This window comes from Scomber scombrus, chromosome 13 (assembly GCF_963691925.1).
Source record: "Scomber scombrus chromosome 13, fScoSco1.1, whole genome shotgun sequence".
NCBI lineage: Eukaryota > Metazoa > Chordata > Actinopteri > Scombriformes > Scombridae > Scomber > Scomber scombrus.
This window is the reverse complement of record NC_084982.1, coordinates 18370424-18391225: the sequence shown is the minus strand read 5'-3', so window position 1 is coordinate 18391225 and position 20802 is coordinate 18370424. Positions and strand designations below refer to the sequence as shown.

Genomic DNA, 20802 nt, shown 5'->3' with positions numbered 1-20802 from the left:
TAATGAGGGCAGGCTAAACAACATCACAATTGCTTGTAATGAAATTATACCTGACTTTTTTGAGCTATATTTTTATATATTTCATATTCAGTTGCTGCCAAGTAGGCCTGCGTTTTGTACCTGTTGGGGTCTGCATGAATATTAAATGTGTTACACACAAACACATACACAGAATATAAATGTTGAATAAGTGGAACACTCGAGACAAAACTTTTTTTCATTAATACTCACACATTGACTCGGTTGGTAATTTTCTGCCACGTCAGCTCATGTTCTTTTGCTGCTGCTACTGTATTTCTTTTTTTCTTAAGTATACTCATCATCTGCATGCATTCATTAATATTTCTAACTCCACTGGGGAGAAGTAGGAGGACTGAGCCCTTTGTTTCACCTGTTGCCATGGTGAATCATGTTATCTGTGCTCCATTGATGAGGGCTTGGTATCTCCTCATGCACAAGCTTCACTCAGAGTTACTTTGACTCAGAGTTGATTGAACCAACTGTTATCACCTGTTCTGAAACCGAAAACTCTGAGTTTGACAGCTCAGAGTCGGTCAACCTAGTGTTAAGGTTTTAACTCAGAGTTAGTTAAACCTGCTTCCTGAAACAGGCCCCAGGACTGATTAATTTGATGTCAGCTCTCCCTAACATTGTGAAGTAGAATTCACGCTGCGTTGGATTGTAAAAGGGAACGTGAGCTGGGATTAAACCTTGGTGAGACAATTTTGACCCTTTTAGATGTCTTCTAATGCCTTGTTTTGTTTGACCAAGTGTCTGAAACCCCAAAATATTATTTATTTTTGTTTTTCATTTTCACAATGGAGAAGCTGGAACCAGAATGGTTGGAATTATCAATGGATAAATGCCATTAATGTCCCCCTCCACTCAAAGTGATTCTTGATACAGTACCTCAGTTGGATGTTTGAGTTTTGAATTTTCAGTGTGCTGTGTTTCAGTGTAGGCTTGACTGGCAGAAACAGAAACATCCTTATAGCCAAAAACCATTATCTCCTTTCCCACCTGGAGTCCAAATGTTGGGAAAGAATTCAACAAATAAAAAGATAAGGATATTGAGCAGTACTTGCATGTTTCAGCTGTAATCATTGGTCAACCTTGCCTACTGTAGGGCTTGCCAAAACTAACACAGGATCCTTGTGCAAAGCAGCAACACACCCTGGAAGGGAACCAACCACAACACATTCATGCTGACATTACCTGCTTGCTGACTGCTGACGTTTTCACGAAACACGTTGTCAATACTGACTGATTCATCACCGAAGCACGATGGAAATCATCAATTGAGTTATCATTTTGTTTTTTTCCTCTCATTTTCTTCCGAGCATGGGCTGATGTCACTCGAAAGGTGAAAGGTAAGATTTAGGCATCTTCTAAGTGAAGTTTGGCTGAGACGCTCCAGGCTAAACATTATTCAAAACACTTGCCAATTCAACCTGAGAGTTTATAGTTTGAATAAAGAGCTTTTCTGAATACGCAAATTGATTGCACGCAACCCACCAACAAGCAGTTATTTTTTACACTTACTGTTTCACTTGCTTGTCACTTGTTTGGCAAATCCATTTGAGAAAGAAATGTGTATTTAATATGAATTTAAAGATAATTTAATTTAATCGAGAAGCCTTATTGGTTAATTTAAGAGTAAGACAAGATGCAGGATCATATTTTAATGTTGCCACCAGAAACATTAAATTGATTTGTTTTACTAGCGGCTTCGTCAGTGTGGTGCTGCTCAGTAAGGATACAACAGCGGATTAATGTGGAAAAAAGTTTTTTTTTTTTTTAAACTATAGGGAACAAATTGAGGTAAACCCTGCGTTAAATCTTTTTTATGTCGTTAGTACCGAATATAATCACAGAACACCACAGTCTGACCAGTCTGATTTATTGTTCCAATGAGCTATTGGTAAAAAAAAAAAAAAAAAAATTAAAGGCTTTTAGCTCCTTATTTACGCCTATGTGGCTGCAGGATCAGGAGCACACCCTTCTGTGTCCGGGTGGCAAGATATTTTTTCCTAGGATGGCGAAGTAATAACCCGGCCTACTCTGCCTCTGATTGGCTCTGACCCTGACATTCATCCTCTAACCGTGCATATCTAACCCAGAGCGACATGGAAGGCAACTAGGAATAGCCAATCAGAGGCAGAGTAGGGCGGGCCATGATAACTTTGCCATCCTAGGAAAATATAATAGTGTGTCCTCATGCAGCACCTGTTGCTGTTTAACCGGGATAGGCGGAACTAATACTGTCTTTAACCTCAGCAGCCTTCCTTAACAGAGAAAGTGTAGTTATTTATTAAACCCAAAGCTGATGTTTGTTTGTTTGTTTGTTTTTCCATTTTATTTCGGATTAACTTAGAGTATAGTGCCAAGTAATTCACCTGTGTACACCTGTAGGCTGCAATGGATCCCCTGCCAGTAGGTCGGACAGTGCACACCTGTGACCAGGAGGCAGACGGGGCAGGACTGTTAAAGGGAGGAGCTGACACCAACGCAAACACTTATGTCCATGATTTGTTCCATGAAGATGCACAGGTAAGATGTTTGCTCTGTCAACTCAAATATTTAAGAGATTCACGTTGATGAAGGCAACAGGAGCACTCCCAATGACTCATTTGAGTTCCTGTAATGTTGGGATGTTCTTGCTTGGCATTTGGAGAAACATTTGTTTAAATCTGAATAGAAATGAAGAGTAAGTAATAATAGCAAACGTTTCTTTTACATTAAACACTAAACAAAATACAAGTTAAATAATACTAATACTAATACTAATAACCTTATTAAGAAGAAGCGTAAAAAGGAAAGACACAATAAACATATGAAAAAATAAGATAAATAAATAACATACACTTAATGTATAGTGTAGTAGGCAGCAGGTGAGCAGGTGAATGTGCAAAAAACATGTAGAACAGATACAGATACTACACACCATATTTTCTACATTTCCTTGTTTATAGCTCTGACAGCCTGAGGATAAAAACTCCTCCTCATCTTCTCTGTCTGAGTTTTTAGGCAGCTGAAGTGTCTGCCAGACTTGACAGTGTAAACTGTCCCTTGCTGGGGTGAGAGGAGTCCTTGGCAATCCTCTGAACCCTAGTCAGTACCTGTCTGTCAGTATGTCGTGTGGAGTGGGGAGAGAGGTTTTTCTGATGCGCTCTGCAGTGTGGACCACCCTCTGGTGGACTTTTCTGTCTTGAGAGGAGCTCAGCTCCCAGCCGTGATGCTCCCAGACACGATGCTCTGGATGGCTGCAGTGTAAAAGGTTCTTAAAATGGCTGGGGATGCTTGGAGTTTTCTAAGTTGAGGTGGTACAGACTCTGTCTGGCTTTTTTAAAACTTTGTGTGTTTATACTGAGTGTGCTGGTTGAATATGATGTCCTCAGTGAGGTGAACTCCAAGGTATTTATAAGAGCTCACTCTCTCCACTGGGGACCTGTTTATGCAAAGAGGGGTGTATGGGTTGTCCTGTCTTCTTCTGTGAGCCACCACCATTTGCTTGGTCTTGGCAATGTTGAGAAAGAGGTGGTTAACCTGGCACTAGGCATACAGGTTCCTTTTCTTTGTTCGTTTGTTTGTCACAGGAATCCAAGCAAACCAACCAACTGTAGCACATATGCTGTACTTTTTGTATTTGCACTGTTAATAATTACATAGAATCTTTTTTTTCAGATAAATCAGGCAGTAATGTAACAGTTGTGTGTCTGTTAGAACGGTTCAATGGGCCATCTCTCAAGGACTGCACCCAAAGAAAATACTGGAGCACAAGATTCACATAAGCAGTTCATTCAGGTGCAAATGGATTGTTTTCACCTGAGTCAACTGTTCGAATAAACGGTTGTGTGTCTGTGTTCAGGGCCTCCAGCAGACTAGCCAGCCATGGTGGCGAATCAAACTGTTTGTGTGGGAGCCGGTGCTCTTCGGTACCTGGGATGGCGTCTTCACCACATGCATGATCAACATATTTGGTGTGGTTTTGTTCCTGCGGACAGGTTACCTGGTGGTGAGTATATACTGTGTTGCATTTTTTATGTATTATAGCCAGCTACACAGCTATATACAGTCAGAAAACCTGCATAGAAACAGACTCTTACCTTGTTTACATGTGAGAGAGGCTGAATATATACATTTTTTGTGTGTATTCAAGAAATAAAATCACAAACTTGTCTTCTCTAAGGTTTTTTCCCCACTTGGATTTAACATAGTCAGTCTTGGTCAGATAACTGCTAGAATGGTGCCTTCACTCTTAGTTGTAAAGATGTGAAAAATGATTTCCCTGATCAGATATTAACGTCTGAATGCAGTGCTGATTTTGCAGTATCAATGACTTTATGTAAGACCTTCTCACCATCACATTACCCATCCTTTCACCACAGTAACAAACTCACTCTGTCGGAAACACTGCTGTCTCATGGTTGTCATTACAGTGTGGACCGTGTAGCTGAGTGTACAAGGTCTGCATTACAATGAGAACAATGTAGACTTGTTTATGAGCTGGAGTGATGGGCTCTATTTACTACTATTGCAGGCTAGTACTTTACAGTATATACGGCCGTGCAAACATCCATTAATGTAAGAGTGATCTTTCTCAATATGTGAAACAGAAAAGGACTGTATATTATGCTTGTTTTCTGTTTTACACTTTGTAATATCTGGGTAATGTTATTCACTTTTCATGTCTTGTTTCAGCTTTGTTAAAGCTTTTACATTTCTGTGTTTTGCTGTAGCCATTAAGTATGTGCCACTCCATCAGTTGATCTCCAACACTTTAATATGCATTTGTCATCACAGGCCACAGCTAAAAATACCCTGTGATCTTAAATGCTACACTGGTTTTTACTTTAGCTTGACAGATGAATTAAGGAACCTGCAAAATAAATTGTTACCAAAAATGTAAATCTACAGTGTGAGTACAAGATGTGAGCCACCATTAGTGGAAAGCATCACGCATCTACTGTAGGTGTAGAACAATTTGTACAGTGTTGTTTAGGTTACAGCTGCATGTTACTCCTTTTGTGTAATTTTGTCTCCTGATATCATGCAGGGTAACACAGGTGTTCTACTCGGGATGCTACTGGTCTCTATGGTTGTACTGGTTGCTTTAGTAACAGTCATGTCAGGGATTGGAGTCAATGAGCACTGTGGAGTTGGGAGTGGAGGAATCTACTCCATGATCTCCACTGTCCTGGGCGGCAGGGTCGGGGGCACTGTGGGCCTCCTCTATGTGTTTGGACAGGTGAGTAACAGATACGGACTGTTAGTGAGGCTTTGAATGATTGTTTTTTTGATGGCTGTGGTGTGGTTTTTTTGTTTTTGTTTTTTTTTGTCATGTGAGTACTACATTTAACACAGATCCACACTTTTAATTTCCATCTTCCTTTTCATGCTGCATCCACCCTGTAGTGTGTAGCTGGGGCCATGTACATCACAGGCTTCTCTGAATCTGTGGCGGAGCTGCTGAGTCTGCAGAGCCAATGGGCGGTGCGTGGCATGTCGGCAGCAGTGTTGCTGGCCCTGCTCGGAATCAACCTGGCCGGTGTCAAGTGGATTGTGCGACTCCAGCTGCTTTTGCTAGCTGTACTGGCCGTCTCCACGCTGGACTTTGTCATTGGCACCTTCACACATCTTGACCCAGGTAGGGCAGAGGTCATGATACATAGACATGAAGGGTAAAGGGACTTAACAGTGATCATGGGAGGGCTTACACATTACCGATATATTTTGTGCCAATATGCAATGACTTCGGTGAGTATTTTCATGCCAAAGTAATCCTCAAATTATTCAGTGTTTGGCCAAGATTTATATTCTTGTTAAAGTCTCTGAAGCAGTATTTGGACAGATTGTAAATGTTTAGACATTAAGTAGAGCTTAACCCAATCAGTCATTTCCAGGAAAATTTAACAGAAAAACAAGAAAACATGCCTCAAGCAGTCACTGAAAAATAGCCAAAACATAGACAGCCATGGAAATAAAAATAAACTGTAGAATAAACAACAAAATTAGTAGGAAAAAGGTCAAATTTGAACTCTTGTCAGTAATTGAGTAAATTGACAAATGTGAGTATAAACTGTGTCCTGTCATGACATAACCTCCCCCATTGATACTATATGTGTTTGTCATAGTTATGGCCAGCCGCAGGTCAGTTACAGATTTGGATTTGGAATATATGGATAACATCATCCTACCATGGTGGCATCAGGAGGGAAACTGTAGCAAGATGTAGCAGCAACGGGGAAAAATGTGGAGAAAAACATGAGATGTCAATATGTTGACATGCCTCATTAGCTGCTGCATTGTATTGCAATAATTGCTAAATCTGAGCCATTGTTAATGTTATCAGCTCCATGTGTGTTTTCCTGCTTTAACAAGTGAGTTAATGTGATTTGTTTCCAAAGAGGTTGTGGGTAGGGTGTGGAGAGGCATGACAGGAAAACCAAACTAGACTGATGACTTGAATGATCATCAGTCTGTGACTTGTTTGGGCCAGTAGGTGTAGCTGTAGTATCACTTATCATTGTTAGTCTTTTAGTCCTCTGAGTCCAGATCACTGCAAGTCACTTCTTCATGAGTCTGTGTAAAATCCTATTGCTACATATTTAACCATTTTTTCATTGTGTGCTAAGCCCAAAGTCCAAAAGTTTTTTGTTTTCGGTATTGTTTTGTTTCTTTGAGTAGATTGTATTCTTTAGCTGGCCTTCAGGAAGTCCTCCCCATATTTTCTGTTCTCTCTGATTATCAACGTCCTGTCCAGTGGGAAGAGTAAAGTGTTCCAGAAGTGCAGCCAGTTCATGTGAACAACACACTTCAGACAAAAGAGTACTCACTATGGTACATAAAAAACAATATTACATTTACTGCACATACACTAAAAAATACATGTATAGTATGTCACATAGTGGCCTATTTTTCCCAGAAACCACAAGGAGCTCAGCCCACCTGTCCGGTGTTGGGAAATGTGTAGTTTTTGCAAGATTAATCTTCATTATGCTATCCAGCCCCGTGTCACCAAACCTTACCTGCCCGTTTCCACCACTCCCTACCTCCTGTCTTCCTCGTAGCACAGGCCAACAGAGGCCAGTTTACAGTTGCTGACGACTTATGTGAGAAGCAGCCATAATGACTACTCCAGGTTTTTCCAATTATGAGCTGCTGAGTGTGTTTGTTGTGGTGACCTCATGGTTGGCAGACTCCCAGCAGGTCCCCTAGCTAGCTGAAGCAGCCCAGATTAGCCTGCACTCACTGAACGCTGTGGCACATCCTGAAGGAAAAGGAGCCACCGCCAAATTCATGCGGTCATAGTTTGATAAAACTGTCCCCTCCTTTCCTATGTACACTTGGACACCATCAGTAGCTAAGGCATATCTTGTCAGCCAAGTGTCATATATCGATCAAAACTGTAACGATACACTGGTTTGTCTATACGTTGGACCTTTTATGTAAAACGTGAACATCAGACTTCAATTTTCTGATCATCTTAAATGGTTAAATTAATTTTGTTGCAGAAATTAATATGCTATATAATGTATTGTGTTTTTGCTATTTTTGTTAGAATTATTATCCTCACACAGGAAGGCTAAACAACGCATCTTGTATCTATAGTAAAAAAACCTTATGCCATTAAAATACCCTGTCGACATAGAGAGACTTGGCGTTAGGCATGGGCCGGTATGAGATTCTGGCAGTATGATAACCATAAGCAAAAATATCACGGTTTCACGGTTTCACGGTTTCGCGGTATTGCGATTACAGCTCTAAAATGTTCCTAAAAGGAAGAAAAATAAAGACAGACATGTTAATTTAACCTGAATCTGTAATGACAGTGTGAGGGGTCGTGATACTCTATGCTGCAGCCGCACCACCTGAGGGATTTCTGACCTGCACTTTCTGTCTTTGACCAGACAAAAAACGGCTCATACCTTAGGAACGGTATGACAGAAAATTTGGCAGTTTCGGTTATCGTGACTTTTTCATATCGCTGTATACCTTGAACACGGTTATCATTCCAATATTTACTTGGCGTCTTTATTTGCCCAGCCACATGCATCTGTTAAAAGACTGATCATCAAGTTCTTTCTGCAGCCCTGTGTCAGGTTGGGTCAGAATTTTTATTGTGCTTGAAAAACTGCATCGGGATGCATATGAGGATAGTGTTTTATCATCTGTGATGGGAGGATAATTTGTTTCCAACTTGTAGTTTGTGGTGTTTTTGAGCACTGTAAATTATTTAGTTTGGTCACTAACACTGCCAAGGAATTGTCTGTACATCTAAGCAGTTTTAGCCGCAAAACCTTCTGATTGTGGTGCACAGATTAAATACAATCAGACACGCCTTACCCTGTCTCTGTACTTGAAGTCTATTCCCTAAAGAACAGAAAGTCGTAATGTGCTCTTTGGGTCTGGGTTTAAGGGTGTTAACCAGACCTCACCCACATTTTTGGTAAATGACAAAGAGCAAAGGCCAGAACTGAGATCTGAGGCCTGCTGCTACTCCTGACACCACCACATCAATTTTCTCTATGATCCTCATTATAATATATAGTTCTCAATCATCCGAGTGGAACCTGTCCCACCTCTGTATAATCAGAGCCTGCCCTGTATTACATGGAGTTTATGCTGGTTAGTGTGGGAGACTAAGAGGTCAGTCTGACAGAGGGAGAGGCCTCAGATGCGCATGTAATCTGCACATTCCAGTCTGTATCAGAGGAATGCCAAGCTCAGAAAGGAGACCCACTTTACAATTGCTCTTCAGATAATATATATACTCAAATATGGATGCTGGCCTCACAAAAACAACACGTCAGTTTTTTTCTAGCTTTTTTTTGTTGTTGCACACTACAGTGAGATCCTTCCACATCACATTACAGTGGATTCCTCCAAGTAACCACATATAATTAAAAAAGGAAAAAGAATAATAATATTAACCTGTTGTTCCTTTTCAGATTCAGACGGTGGGCATTCTGCTGCACAAGAAGTACTTCTACTTTTGATACATAAAGTAACATACATTTTGCTGATAATACTACATCAAGTAGAATGGACTTGGCAGAAATTGAATATAATATTCATAAGTATGTTTTAAGTATGATATAATCAGAATCGTAGAATCGTAGTGTTTTAATTGACTTAGAATGAGCTCTTTAATCTACAAAGGAAGCAGGTCCTTTTCCATTGAGGCTGCCATGTTGCACCACCATATTTCTACAGTAGCCCAAAATGGACAAACCAAATACTAAATCAGGAGAATATTCAGTTGGTTGCAGTTTGCAACCTCACCGCTAGATGCCACTGAATCCTGCACACTGATCCTTTTTAGTAAAATTTTGAATGTAGAAGTTTTGGTAGTAATGGAATACTTCTAAATTGTGGTATTGCTACTTTTACTTAAGTAAAGTCAGTACTAGATATAATAGCTAGTTTTTTCAAAAATCAGTACCAACTATATATCAAGGCTGAATTACTAAGACCTTCAGAAGTCCCCAAAGCCCCAGGTCCACTGTGTTTTAGTTTGTAATTTGAATCACTAAGGTACAACATCAACTGGGTCTTGCATTATTACTAAATGCTGATGTCCATGTCTTGTACAGGGGCCCTGGTCAAAATCTGGTTTTAGCGCCTTTTATTATTTAAGATTACATTGTGGTCACATGGTGCATGGTCCCAAATAAATTGGTGTTTCTATAGTGTGTTGTGTGCATCGTATTTGGAGGCAATGGGGATCGAACACCATGTTTTTGCCCAAACAAACAAATGAATCCATCATGTTTTATAGGGTCATGGTATGAGGATGTGAGCATGTACATCCCTTGCAAAAGGGTTGTTTTTGCTCATTGTGCTTGAGATCAAATCCATCCTGAAACACTGGCAGTGTATCCAAACATGCAGATCATGTTCATAGAAATAGTTTTGACTTATAAATATGTGAACGCCCTCAACTGAATACTCAGAGAGAGAGGAAGAGAGGTCAGTGGCGAGGGCTGTGAGAGTCAGGCTTAGTTGGATGTTGAAGTGTGATGTTGTAATAAGGGTGGGGAGCTCATGGTGCAGCTATGGACACTGACTGCCCTGGATTTGCTAGATTCTGATTGTTTGGACAGAGGGCGGTCTCACCGGGTCACAGAGTGAGCAAAAGTTTGGCTTCTAGTCCCATCTCACGTCCGTTTTTACACCCCCTTTAAATTCCTGCTCTGGAGAACATGTGCATTATATAACTAATATATCCAACCTTTTTGGTTTTGACTTTTGTCTAAAACAAAAGAAAAATATGAGCCTGCGCTCTCTCTCTGTTCTCTCACTCTGATTCTTTCAAACTTGGAAGCTGCTGAGCTTCTGAAAAGGGTGGTGACTTCCTTTTGGATAAACATGTCATTAATCTGAGAGAACACATTCTTTCCCATCGCAAGATAACCAAGGGGGAAATGTCCGGTGTTGTAACATAGGCCGGCCCTTCAGACTGTGTGCTTTGAATGACCCCCAACAATAAAGAACAATTTCTCCTCCTGCACATTCAACAAACTGGACCGACCTGTCCTGTATTTAGACTGTGTACTTTTAAAGGTTCTGCACAGGATCAGAGGGCTTACCTTCCTATTTTTTTCATTTATTTTGACTAAAAATAATGTAACATATTCAATTAAAGACACAGTATTCCAGTTTAGCTGTTACTGTAATGCACTTGTTTGTAGCATGCATTATAATTGTTTTATATAGAACACAGAGGTGGAGGCAAATTGGACAATTTGTTTGAATTTTGTGGGGGACTACAAATTGTGATGAGAGTATTGCTTTAGCCACCATCTTCCTTGACTTTGTGTTTTACATTTTAAATAATCATGCTATAGTGCTATATATTGTGATACTTGTGCAAAACTGTATTTAAAAGTTCTGAATCTTCAGCAGTCTGAATATATCAAGTGGCTCTCTGCCACATTTACAGTCTTTTTAGCATCAAATTCCCTCTTTGTGTTTCGTCGGAAAGTGTTTCCCTGCTGAGCTGTGGTTGAAATATAGTAACAAAACCAGGGACTTTGGCACTAAAAAGACAGTAACATTGAAAGCTATCTACTTGATTTGACTCATTTTTATGACTGTAGCTTCATATTAGCTTCAGATAAAATTTTAAATACATTTTTGCAGAGATGGAGACTTCTGGATGTTGTCCCCATCGCTTCCATTGTAGGTGCATTATGAAAGGATCTTCTAATGGCCAGTATGAACAGGAGAAATTATTACAGCAAGAAAAAACTATTCCAATATTAATTTGGGCACCTGATTTAAGACAGACTTGTAAAAACCTGTTCTTTAAGCAAGACAATTAAATGAACACTGATTATTGTATCCCTCTCTGTTTTTAATGTTCTTTTTTATTTCACATTTTTGTTGTGGTTTACATTTCAGTTTCTCTTAAAGTTAAAGTTAAAATGCTAGAAAACCTGTTTCAGTCAAGTTATTTAACATTACGATGCTTAACAGAAAGTGTTTAATATGCATTATCTTTCGTCAGGCATGTCAGTGGTGGTTGACACTGTTTCCACAGTGAATAAATGTCGGTAGAATGTTTCAGTACTGGTGTGCTTTGTGTACTGTTGCCTTGTGTTATAGAACATGGTTTCGTTGGTTATTCAGCTGGTCTGCTCAGCAGCAACGCAAAGCCAGATTACACCCCAGGAGAAAACTTCTTCACTGTCTTTGGGGTCTTCTTTCCTGCTGCTACAGGTGAGTATCCCCCTCATCTCCTTTTTAATTTTGCATTAAAAAGGTCATAGGTCACACCCATAATTCCCAGCACGACTACATACAATATGCAGTGCATTTTTTTGTACTGTACAATGTTTTACATTTTTGTGGTTTGTATAGGGGTTATGGCAGGCTTCAACATGAGCTCAGACCTTCAGCGGCCTGAACACAACATCCCTGTGGGAACACTGGCAGCTGTCTTCACTTCGTATGACGACAACACACTCCTAACACACACGCACACACACACAACAGAACAAATACCAAAATACTACACAATTGAGTACACAAGACTACAAGTACAGACTGAGCAACAATAGTTATACAGAAGAGTTACACAAAGAATAAAAACTAGAAAGGCCAGATTGCTGTAAAAGCAGAAACTAAAATACTTTGGAATAAACAGACTAGCTATATTGACATGCAAAATATTACCTTGTACCTATATGTGACAAAATTAAGAATATTTTGTCAAATTTCTCGATGTATTGAACGACTCATCATGTAACAGGAACATTTGTATAACACCCACACACAGAATATAACAATGTGGATTCTCTTCCTTGGATGATGATTCGTAAGGCAGCTTTCCAAATGTTTTCATATCAAGTTGTTGATGGAATCAGATTACTGACTTCTGTCTTTTCAAAAGGCCTTTCATCGTAGAGAACAAACAAACCCACATTCCCTGCGTGGCTTTATCAGACATCTACTTATGAAGTTGTCATGACAGAGTTTCCCTATTAATAGTGAGGAAAAAAGCAGTTGATAATTCTGCACAATGCACTGTTGGTGACCCACAGGTGGTTCCTGTATCTGGTCTTTGTCTTCCTCCTGGGGGCCATCTGCACCAGAGAAGCACTGCGTTATGACTTCTTGATAGCAGAAAAGGTAAACCCCTCTCTGAGTTTCCATTCTGCCCTGTGAGAACGGCCCTTCTCATCAAACGGGGCGAGGTGGGGGGATTTCCTATCATGGCTTGCCTTTTGTTGATGTGGTTTGTTCTTGTTCTGACTGTATGCGCTTTCTAAATGCTTGAGATGCTGATACTGGACATGTTGGTTTCCACTCAAGTGGGAAAACTGAATTGTCAGTGACCTCAGGTTCAAATATATGAAAGGAACTTTTGAGCACATGCAGTGAGAAATTATCTGTCATAGCTTTTGATTCAAACTTTTATCACATATATACCTATTGAACATACACAAAGATATTTGTATTAGTTTTGACCCTATGTAGTAACTGTAACTGAATGAGTGTAATACTATTTAATCAAGGACACTTACATTAAATTACTTTAATTATCAAGTGCATTAACCAACTAGTATTAAATAGTAACAATATGAGGATGTTTTAGTGACATCTCAGATTCAGACCGCATTCACTAACTTTTATCCTGTCTCTTTTACTTTCACTCATAATTAGACATGCGACTTTTTCAGTCCCAATATTGATGCCTGGGCTTTGGCTGATATCAAGTAACGATCTGATACCAGTGTTTAATTTATGGGCTTCATGTCTCATTGTATGGAAAGACTGTGTAAGGCAACACCTGGCTTGGCTTAAACATTGCTTTCCTAACTTTGTATAACAAAATGTAACAAATAATGCAAATATATAAACATACTGAATTATTTATTAAAATAATGGTATCCAATACCATATTGCCCCATTGTCAATGATACCCATCATTGATCTATTTGAATCAGTACTGGACCAACATCGTATATCAGTATTGGTATCTGTGCATCTTTACTCATAAATAGTTGTTTTCATTAGTCATTTGCATATTATTATTTTGATGGTGGTCTGACTGTTACACAGATATGGACTGCAATATTTGCACATAGTAGCAATGTTGCTCCTATAGTGGAGGTTTGATTTGATCTATGGATTCCCACATTGAGTCTGAGTTTCGCTTCACATGCACAGTGGATTGTAGAGGGACCAGGAATGACCTGTTAAGTTTGCAAGGAGTGTGAATGTTAGGTTTACATACCTCTGATAATACACAAACCGTTCACAATTTTTTTTTTTTTTTTTTTTGAGTGGGCTTATCAGTGAGGTAACTGATGCAGTTAAGCTATCCTGCCAGTTGTCAGACTTCTCAGTTTGTGTTTTTGTCTAGTTAGAGATAGATCAAGTATTTTTCTTATGTGCATTAACAACAAATCTTAAATATGTGGTACTAAAGACAGCAACAACAATATCCAGTTCCAGTCAAAAAGTTTTTAACATGATTTTTCTTTCAAATACACAGTGCAAGTTGGGCCAGTTGTCACAATGATACTGTGAACATGTGTGTAGACAGTGTAGAACTGTTATAAATATTCTATTAATACTAATCAAACATACTCCCTGTCAAATTATCACTGAATTTATTCAGTGTCCTTGACACCTTCATCGGTGGTTAGTTAGTTCTCATTGTTTTTATAAGGCACTGGCTGCAGCGGAACTGAACAGGGTGTAGCTCTCAACCCCACCCCATCCTCTTCCAGCCTCTGTTTGTTTTCCTTCTTCCTTCAGGTCTCCTTGGTGGGTTTCCTGTTTCTGCTGGGCCTCTACATCTCCTCCCTCGCTTCCTGCATGGGCGGCCTGTATGGAGCACCCAGGATCCTCCAGTGCATCGCCCAAGAGAGGGTCATCCCCGCTATGTCCTTCCTGGGAAAAGGGGTAGGTGGATGAATGGAGCCATAAAAGTGAAGGATGTGTGGGATGTGACTTCAGATTATTTAGGGAGAGTGTGTGTGTGTGTTAGCACACCGGTCAGTGCACTTACATACAGAATAAATATTTACTCTTAACCTAATTAAAGCAATACTCTGAGTATTTAAATTGCAGAATTAAGATTATCGTCCTTGAAGTAAAGTGATGATTAGAATGAGCCGTACCTGCTTAACACATGTGGACATCTTATTACCTTAGCAACGAATGGTTTGTTGCACACTGCAAGGTTTCTCATCTCAAACTTGAGACGAATTATTAACAAGATAGTTCAGTTTTGTGTTAGCCTATGTATGGTGATACATTGAGTTTAAAAATAATGCTAACATCAGCATATGAGCATTCTCCCAATGACAATGCTAATATGCTAACTTGCTAATTAGTACTAAAGTGTAGTAGCTCAGGCAGATGGGAATGTCATGTGTTAAGCAGGTATTGATAAACTGAAGCACAAAGTGAAATTTTGACCTGATGACAGCGCAAGATGAAAAGTTAAGAGATCCCCAAAGTTGGCCTGCAGGAACCATGAATGTTTTATTACAGTTATTTTATTTATCAGATATCAGAAGTTTTAGTTTAAACCAAAATGGTGGTTTGACCTTCAGACAGACAGACTAACAGATATCACACTGCTAGTAGCAAGAAAAGGTTTTTATTTAACTTTTTTAACATTTAAATTCAATGATCATTTTAACATTTAACCCTTTCCTGTTTTCAAGTATAAACAATCCACTTGGCTGAGTTTGAATTTGTTAAGTCTATACTTCCTCTTAGGACACATGTACTCATCACACTTCCTTCACCAGGATAGAAAAAAACCTACATTTATCCCTAATCTAAACCATCTATAGCCAAAATCTAAACATGCACAGTGAATTGGAGGAGCTGCTGCCAGAGAGTTTCTCTTCAAGGCAAAAAACTCCTGTAACCATGATGAGCAAGCCACTGAGAAACAATGGCAACTGTGAGGATTTTGCATGTACTTTTTAAAATGTTATCATTTATTTGTAGTATATGATTATTTAATACACAATTTAGAACGCTATAATGTAGTTGTTGGAAGATATTTAAGTGCTTATTCATGTATTTGTCGACAATACAATGACAGTGATAATGTAGTAAAACATAGTTAATTTTATAAGATGTCTTTATAAGTTATAATATCTTTTCTACTTTTATTAATGCAGGTAGGTTTCACTGAGAGGAAGTATATCTATCACAGTAACGCCCAGAATCACATTCATATAGTAACACACATTCACACCTCAAAGCTACCCAGTACAACCACAGTCTGATCTGCTTGCTGACACGCAGCTCCACTGGAGTGGTTCGGGTTAAGGGTCTTGGCCAAGGGCACCTCTGTTGGGGTAATGAAGGTGGGGCTGCTTTTTTCCACTTTACTCTCCCGGATTTGTCCTGCCGGTCCAGTCACAAGCTTGTTTTTCTCTAACTTTGAGGCCACTACTGCCACAACTTCTAACAAATATAATTTATTTAAAGTTTATATACTGCTTAGAAATGCTAAAGAGGTGGACTTAAGGTGTGATGAAAATGTTTGTTATAGAAAACGGTTAACGTTAAGCTAAGAAATACAGATTAGTAAACCCTGACTGACAAATTTCTCCTTTGAGATGTTCTGCTCATTGTAGAAATCTATGACATAAGCTAAAAAAAATCTCATTATTCAGGAGACCTCAGTACCATTTAAAAAGAGCATTTATGAGTTTATCTGTCTCAGAAAAAAATGAAGGAACTGAACTACATACTTAAATAATTGCATCACTACTTAACTACTACTTTACTAGGGTAAATCATATTACCATGAGTCATCTGAAGCTTGAGTAGAAATATTGCTTAGGATTATCCACAGTAATTGGCATATTGTAACCTAATAAGTGTGTGTAGCCTGGATGTATAGGGGGGTGTGGTGGTTGGACTCAGGAAACAGTGACAGGACTGCCTAATTATAGAGTGCCGATTCTATTCCATAGAAGTGAGTGACTGACTGCATTACAGTTAAGAGTTACGACTCACTGCTGCTACACAAAACTACACAAACACACACACAGTCATGTTGATGTGCTGACCCCATCCACCCCCAGTTTTCCTTAGACTTCCCTGGATGGCAGCAGTGTCTGACCTCTCTCAGCGGACTGGAATGAGGCCCTAGACATCTTGGCCCAAATCAAAGCTTCAGAACAAACGCAGGAAGGGCGACGGGTAGGGCCCCACTCCGCTGCTGTGTGCTCTGGAGGCCCGCCAGGCACACAGCAGTACTCGTCTAACTGGATGACAGGACCTGGGAAGTGAAAGCAAGCTGGGTTAACAAACCACATGTTAAAACGATTTGTCCATTTTGAGATATTGTCAGGGCATTGTTTTTGTATTCCTGTTACAGCTGCTTTCATGTAAATTTAATCTTCATCTCATTACACCAGAAATGTCAGATACACTCGTGTTTCGTTAAGTAGAGTGTATGTTTTGGATTGGAAATTTCGGTAATCCTTGTTTTTCCTGAATGTAGTAAATCTGACTTACTTTCTCATGAGTTTGCAGACAAATTTCCAGTGTCAGGTTTACATTTGTGAGGGATGACTAATGCTTCTGACCAAAGAAAGGCATGGATGGCTTATTTAGCAATTTGCAGTAAACCTTTTTTTAGCACATTTTTGGCGGATAAAGTTTGCAAATTGATACGTTAGTGTGATATATTTAAGATTTGTCACGAAATTGACATAATACCCAAATTATGTCAATTACTTTTCTTTTTTGTCAATATAGAGAGCATATGTAAGTCATACATCACTACATTTTGGTAAACCACACATGAGAAGCAAAATTCCTCTCTAGATCTTATGTGCAGTTTCAATTTATAGGTATTTTTACCAGTGTCCATACAGGTTTTTGGGGGCAAATGGTTGATATTGTGAATCTATTGAATCTCAGATCAAGTGTATTGGGACATTCTGCTTTCTCGAACTCTTTTTGTTGACTTAAGTGCACAAGGAAGGCGTTTCTTTACACAACGTCTCTTCTCTCTAACAGAAAGGCCCAAACAAGACTCCAGTGGCAGGAATCTGTCTGACCAGCATGCTGACCATGGCCTTCATTTTCATCGGACAGGTCAACGTGCTGGCCCCCATCGTCAGCATCAACTTCATGCTCACCTACAGCTTTATCGACTACTCCTACTTCAGCGTGGCCATGACCTTCCAGCTACAGACTAAAGAGAAGAAGGGCGCCCTCCTGGCCAGAGGCAACCAGCGAAGGTCCCCCAGGCAGAGCTCCAGACCTCTGATAGAGACCACTCTCCCAAACTATGGGAGTGGAGGCGCGAGTCCACAGAGTAAAGGCACTCTGCTGGAGTTCACCAAGGACATGGATCAGATCTTTCCCTCCATCTCAAATGGAGATGCTGGAGCTGAGAAGACATCCGTCATGCAAGAGCTGAACAGCAAATGCAAGAACACAAAGGTTACAGCAAAGCAGAAGCTGATGGACAGCTTTGGCTTGGATCTGAACAGAAATGTGTTTTCAGAAGAGAAAGAAGAAGAGATCAGTTCAGCTCAACCACAGGAGGAAGCTGTGGTGCAATGTGGAAGTGGGGAACCCAGGACCAGAGAAGAGCCACAGACAAAAACCTGCCATGCAGAGCAGGATCCACCTCTTGGACCTCAGAGTCCCAGCACAGGTGATCAGCCTTAAACATAAAAACTACAAGTGAGAGTAGAGAGGATGCATTGTCTTTCACAGATTGTAACCTCAATCTGTCTTAAATCTCTCAGGCACTGGAGAGAAAGCAGAGCACCAGAGCGTTGAAATCAAACCCATGCCAGATTCATGCTATTCAAAGTTCTGCAACCACTGGGTCGCTCTCATAGGTGTAAGTTAGACTTTTCATGTTGTGCATTGTTTCTTTTTCCTCCTGTGATTCATTTCCAGTTGATGTTACCTGATTTTAATGAATAATATGAATATATCAATGTGTTTTCTTTCAGGCTTTAAGCTCCATATTCATCATGTTTGTTATTCAGTGGGTGTATGCCTTAGCAAACATAGTCATCGCCCTGCTGCTCTTCTTCTACATCGGGAAAACAAGTCCTGGACTACCTATAGGTGACTGCCTCATTAAATTTCCTGTTTACAGACAGTTTTCCTAATATTTTATTAGGGTTAACAAATGCATTTTGATGATTGGGACCACAAAAGAAAAATATTCTGCATTTTAAAAATCCAAAGATCATGATATTGATGGCAGTGTCCCAGAGGAATTTGGTTTGAAATGTGCAGCTCTTTAACACTTTACTTGAATTGCACTAAGCTTAGCCTCTGTAGCTAATGTTAGCCTCCTGTTCTGGGATCATTTATATGAGTGTGATTTCAGCCCAGTACAGCTCTGGGTTGATTTGATCTGAACTTCAGTGATTCAATTAACCTAAATGAACACAGTCTGTTGAGTAAATGTAGGGCTACTGCTCTATATACTTTGATATCTTGATCATTTATTTAGTTAATTTAACTATTTCAGTCTTTTGTATCTGCAAAGTAGACTGTGTTGTGTAGGCTATTGTTGTACACTTTGCTTAAACAATGGCAAACTGGTAATATGAGCATAGCACTTGTTTTGAAATAAAAAATAATGGAATGTTTTTTAGATTATCCCATCATGTCCGACAAAACAAATCCTGATTTGCAATTTAGATTTGCTGACCTTACGTCCAGTTGTTATGTGACCTGGTAATGTACTAAGAGTTTCACTTGCAGTCTGTTTGCGTGGCAGCTGTTGTGGCTTAGGATTTCTTGAATAGTTGGATGAGACATTGTGCATCTGGGCATTAAACTCGCCATGTTAGAGCGAGCCTCAGCTGTCTGACTCACCACATTTCTGAGCACAAGTTCTGCAAGTGTTAAACAGTTGTGCCACAGGTGATCAGTGAGATGCTGTGTATGTCCTCCACCCTGTTACAACTTCACATATCTATGTTTCCATAGAGAATTTAAACCTATTATTATGATTATTACATATTTTTAGACACATATTTGCATCTACGGTAGTAGTAAAAATAATTTTATAGCTTATTACCCCTGTTTCTTCAGTACAAAAATATAACAGTTTGGTTTTTGATTTATTTCACAGGTATTGCAGCTCGATTCAGCTTTTTCACATGGCTCAAATCAACATTAAGTAGCATTTGCAGGTATTGTGTGGTTTTACAAAATGCTTAGTAACTACTAAATTTATAATTAAGCGTTTATTTAAGATTTATTATCTGCATTTTTGCGGCTTTTAGTCAAAGGTTTTTGACATTTAAGTTAATTACACAGTCAATTACACAGTTGACTGTGTAATTAACTGAATAATTAAGTTTAAATTATGTGTCAGACTTAAACTAACTTCCCATATTTGCTTTACTAAGTCCTAGCATGTAAGTTAAGCAACTGTATGTAACTATTTTAAATCTCTTTAATTATGTAGAAGTTTCCCAGGTCACACAGTCACCTCACACCTAATTCTTCTTACTATTTCAATGTCTTGCAGGAGAAAAGGGTCTCCCCACGATGAGATTGTAGTGACACCCTCCCTGTCCGGGGTCGGCCTGAAAACCAAGCAGCTGACTGAAGAAAATGCTGACTTTGCCTCTCGTCACCGCTATCACCAATCCTCATTCATCAGGACTGACAAAATGGTGCAACCACCACTCCACTGACTGATTCAAACACTGCCACCACTGCAGCATGTGCAATTGTTCACATTCTGAAACCAAACAACATTTTCTGCCTCAAACAGTTTGTGGTGTCAGCCAGATTGACCACATTCTGCACACATTTTCTTCTTAAGAGAGACATTCAGGGTCTCGGATCATTTTCCTGTGGTGGTCAGAGGTGTGTGTGTGTGTGTGTGTGTGTGTGTGTGTGTGTGTGTGTGTGTGTGTGTGTGTGTGTGTGTGTGTGTGTGTGTGTGTGTGTGTGTGTGTGTGTGTGTGTGTGTGTGTGTGTGTGTGTGTGTGTGTGTGTGTGTGTGTGTGTGTGTGTGTGTGTGTGTGTGTGTGTGTGTGTGTGTGTGTGTGTGTGTGTGTGTGTGTGTGTGTGTGTGTGTGTGTGTGTGTGTGTGTGTCAGTGCTCATGTGGCATAAATATTGCATGTGTGACACAATTTCATTAAAATACGTATGTTAACTTTTGCATGCTTTCAGTTAATTGTTCACTTAATATTGTTGCCAACGTTGTTGTTATTTTACTTTTCTTGGTTGTTAAACTTCAGAGGTGGCCTATCAGGTCTTTTTGCCAACAGCAGGCCACAAAATATGAGAAATTAGAATGACAAGAAGAATA

The 20802-nt window shown here is 39.6% G+C and overlaps 1 protein-coding gene across 2 annotated transcripts; it reads left to right on the top strand.

Annotated features, from left to right (window-relative positions):
- Nucleotides 1–1185: 1185 nt before the first annotated feature.
- On the top strand, nt 1186–20802 carry slc12a8 (solute carrier family 12 member 8). 2 transcript variants are annotated; one of them, XM_062431489.1, is made up of 14 exons: nt 1186–1370; nt 2413–2550; nt 3869–4015; nt 5057–5248; nt 5416–5647; nt 11635–11724; nt 11866–11953; nt 12549–12636; nt 14272–14418; nt 17515–18160; nt 18255–18352; nt 18468–18585; nt 19607–19667; nt 20009–20802. In XM_062431489.1, exons 2-14 carry the CDS (start codon nt 2419–2421, stop codon nt 20175–20177), a joined length of 2208 nt encoding a protein of 735 aa, XP_062287473.1. In that variant the 5' UTR covers nt 1186–1370; nt 2413–2418; the 3' UTR covers nt 20178–20802. The 2 variants fall into 2 exon arrangements, with proteins under 2 accessions (XP_062287473.1, XP_062287472.1); XM_062431488.1 differs by having other exon boundaries at nt 11611–11724; nt 20009–20800.